This window comes from Trichechus manatus, unplaced genomic scaffold (assembly GCF_000243295.1).
Source record: "Trichechus manatus latirostris isolate Lorelei unplaced genomic scaffold, TriManLat1.0 scaffold00008, whole genome shotgun sequence".
NCBI classification, from domain to species: Eukaryota; Metazoa; Chordata; class Mammalia; order Sirenia; family Trichechidae; genus Trichechus; species Trichechus manatus.
The window spans coordinates 18,318,046-18,320,901 of record NW_004443944.1 but is presented as its reverse complement, the minus strand read 5'-3'; the positions used below and the strand labels follow the sequence as shown (position 1 = coordinate 18,320,901).

The following is a 2,856-nucleotide window of genomic DNA, read 5'->3' as shown; positions in this document are numbered from 1 at the left end:
CCTTAGCATTTGAAGAGGCTACACTTGAGCAGTTTCACTCCCTAGGAGTTTTGGGTCAGCGAGCAGAGCAAAAAAGGGCTGAGCCTTCTGGGCTTGGCACTGTTACGTGGGCCAAAGAGAGAGAGAGAGTAAAAAAGCATGACCAGGAGAGGGAGGTGGGGACCTGGGCACACAAGGGGGTGGGGCAAGTGTGGGCGCTGCACTGGGTTAGTAATGAGTATAGGAGTTCGAGTACACAGGCAGGATCCCTGGACTTGCCCTGGTTTATTTGACAGGGACAAGTAGTTCACACAGTAGGGAGGACAGCATTCCTGTTGATGGCCTGGATTTATCATCTTCCTGCTTCAGTCATGGGCACAGTCTCTGCAGAGAGAGTAGAGGGAGCAAGGAGGCACAGCCCAGCCACCAACTCATGAGAGGCTCATGCAGACATTCCCGCAGAAGGTTGAGCAGCATATGTTATTGGCTTGACACTCTTGGAAATAAGAACAGTGGCGACTGCACTGATGTATGCTCGGCTGCTTGTCACAGACCTTGATTTCTGCGAGTCTCTGTGGTTCTGAAACGGGGCAGGAGGCAGGGTCAGTAGAACCAGGTGCCTAGACAGCATCCCATTCTCAAGCTTGATAGTCTCCTCTAAGACCCCACTTACACCATTCCCGAACTTTTCAGGAAAATCCCATCCTGCCCCTCCAAATCCTATGGATCGTTCTTAGTTTAAATCCTATGCCTCCCTCCCGCCTCAGTAGGCCTCCCAGCGCCTGGACCTCCTGAACTCTCTCCCCACATCTGCTACCGGGCCCTGTCTCCCTATCAGTCATGGCCTTGGTGAGGTCACCCCATATAATCTATGCTCTGACCCTGAGAACTCAACTAAGCCTGAGAGGTCCCTCCACCCTCCCCCATTCTCCAGACCTTTCAGGGTCCCAGAGAGGGAAGCGAACGTGTTCTCCTCCCTCCCTCCTCTCATGACTTCACTGTCTCCAGGATTTCTGCCCAGAACTCACCACTTTTAGTCATTCTTCTACCATCACCTGTGTCCTGGTCCTTCTAATGATAACTGGAACTTGGTCCAGTAGACCAAAAATTTTCTTTCTACACCTACCTGCATCTCTGAATATGTTTATCCCTCACAAAGACTAATTATTCTCTTCTCCCATTTGACTCAGCCCTGGCGCACTTTTCACTACTCTGTGCACCATTTGTCTCTGGGATTGTGGAATGGGGAATAAACGATGTAGGTTGCCCCCTCTCCCCCATCATTATTCCCAGGGCCATTGAAGGGGCTGGAGGCCATGGTGTGGGAGGGCCCTGTGTCCTCATGGCCTGCGGTCAAATCTGGATGTGCTGAGAGGTACCAATTCCCAGGTTTTCTTCAAACTGGACACAGCCCCTCCTGCCCCCTTCCCTGGCCCCCTTCTCAGCCCATCACCTACTAGGGTGGGTCTTCCAGTGGTGGTTGCGGGGCCCTCCCTGGGCCTGCAGCAGCAGCACACACAGGAGCAGAATGGGCAGCAGAGCCTGGGGTGCCATGACTCTGCCTGCAGCAGTCAGCTTCTGAGGGTGGCCAAGAAGTCACTGGACTTTCTTGGAGCAGCTGAAGTGTGGAGAGGGAGGCAAAGAAAGGAGAAAGGATTATCCTGACTGCCCCCTCTGGTCGATCCAGGGCAGTGCAGGGAGCCCTTGTTCCCTCCTCCTCTGCCTACCCCTTATGTCCTTTTCTATGTGGGAGTTGGGCTTTGGCAAGGGACAACTCCTCCTCTGACATAACTAATGCTCTCCTTTTGCTAAAGTTGTTTCCTTTTCTGAAAGATGTAATTTATTCTGTTTCCTAGTTACAAGAGAATTTACAGGCAAAAGAAGAAAAATATAAATGTTTTTTAATGTTAAATGCTGCAAATGGAGCAAAAATATAAATGAAAATACCAAAAACATGGAATTACTAAATTAACCCATGGATGAATTCTTTTACAATCAGGTTATAAGGAAAGTCTAACTGTGACTGGGTCCATATACAAAGAAAGAAAAGATACATTTAATTGCATAAAACTAGTATTTTTTGTAGTAAAAAAAATTACCAACTGGGAGGAAATATTTGTAATATATATCACAAATTAAGTGCTAATATTCTTAATATGTAGAGATCTCTGTAAAAATCAATGAAAATAAGCCCCAAACTCATTATTAAAATATGGCAACACAATTGACAGAATGGGAGAAATTATTTGAACCCATATATCTGAAAAGAGTTTAATATCCAGAATATCTAAAAAACTCCTACAACTTAACAACAAAAAGACAAATAACCCAATTAAAAAATGACAAAGGACTTGAATAGAAATTTCTCCAAAGAAGATATTCAAATGGCCAATAAGCACATTAAAATATGCTCAATGTAATTAGTCATTAGCAAGATGCAAGATGACACCACTTCACACCCACTAGAATGGCCATATCCCTCCTAAAAGAAGGAAAACAGCAAGTGTTGGCCGAGGATGTAGAGAAATTGGAATCCTTTTGTATTGCTGGTGGGAATGTAAAATGGTGTAGCTTCTATGGAAAACAGTTTGGTAGTTCCTCAAAAAGTTAAACATAGGATTACCATATGACCCAGTAATTCCACTCCTAGGTATATAACCAAAAGACTTGAAAGCAAGAGTTCAAGTATATATTTGTACACCAGTGCTTATTGCAACATTGTTCACAATAGCCAAAAGACAGGAACAACCCAAGAGTCCAACAACAGATGAATGGATAAGCAAAATGTATTTATGTACAATGGAATATTACTCAGCCATAAAGAGAAATGAAATCTTGGTACGTGCTGCAGTATGAATGAACCTTGAAAACATCATG

General features: G+C 45.1%; 1 protein-coding gene across 1 annotated transcript; it reads right to left on the bottom strand.

The window, feature by feature from the left end:
• Positions 1-410: 410 nt before the first annotated feature.
• On the bottom strand, positions 411-1,533 carry WFDC10B (WAP four-disulfide core domain 10B). The gene is made up of 2 exons (XM_004370558.1): positions 1,437-1,533; positions 411-559 (listed from the first exon to the last, which is right to left on the bottom strand). The coding sequence occupies exons 1-2, from the start codon at positions 1,531-1,533 to the stop codon at positions 411-413; spliced, it is 246 nt and encodes an 81-aa protein (XP_004370615.1).
• Positions 1,534-2,856: the final 1,323 nt, after the last annotated feature.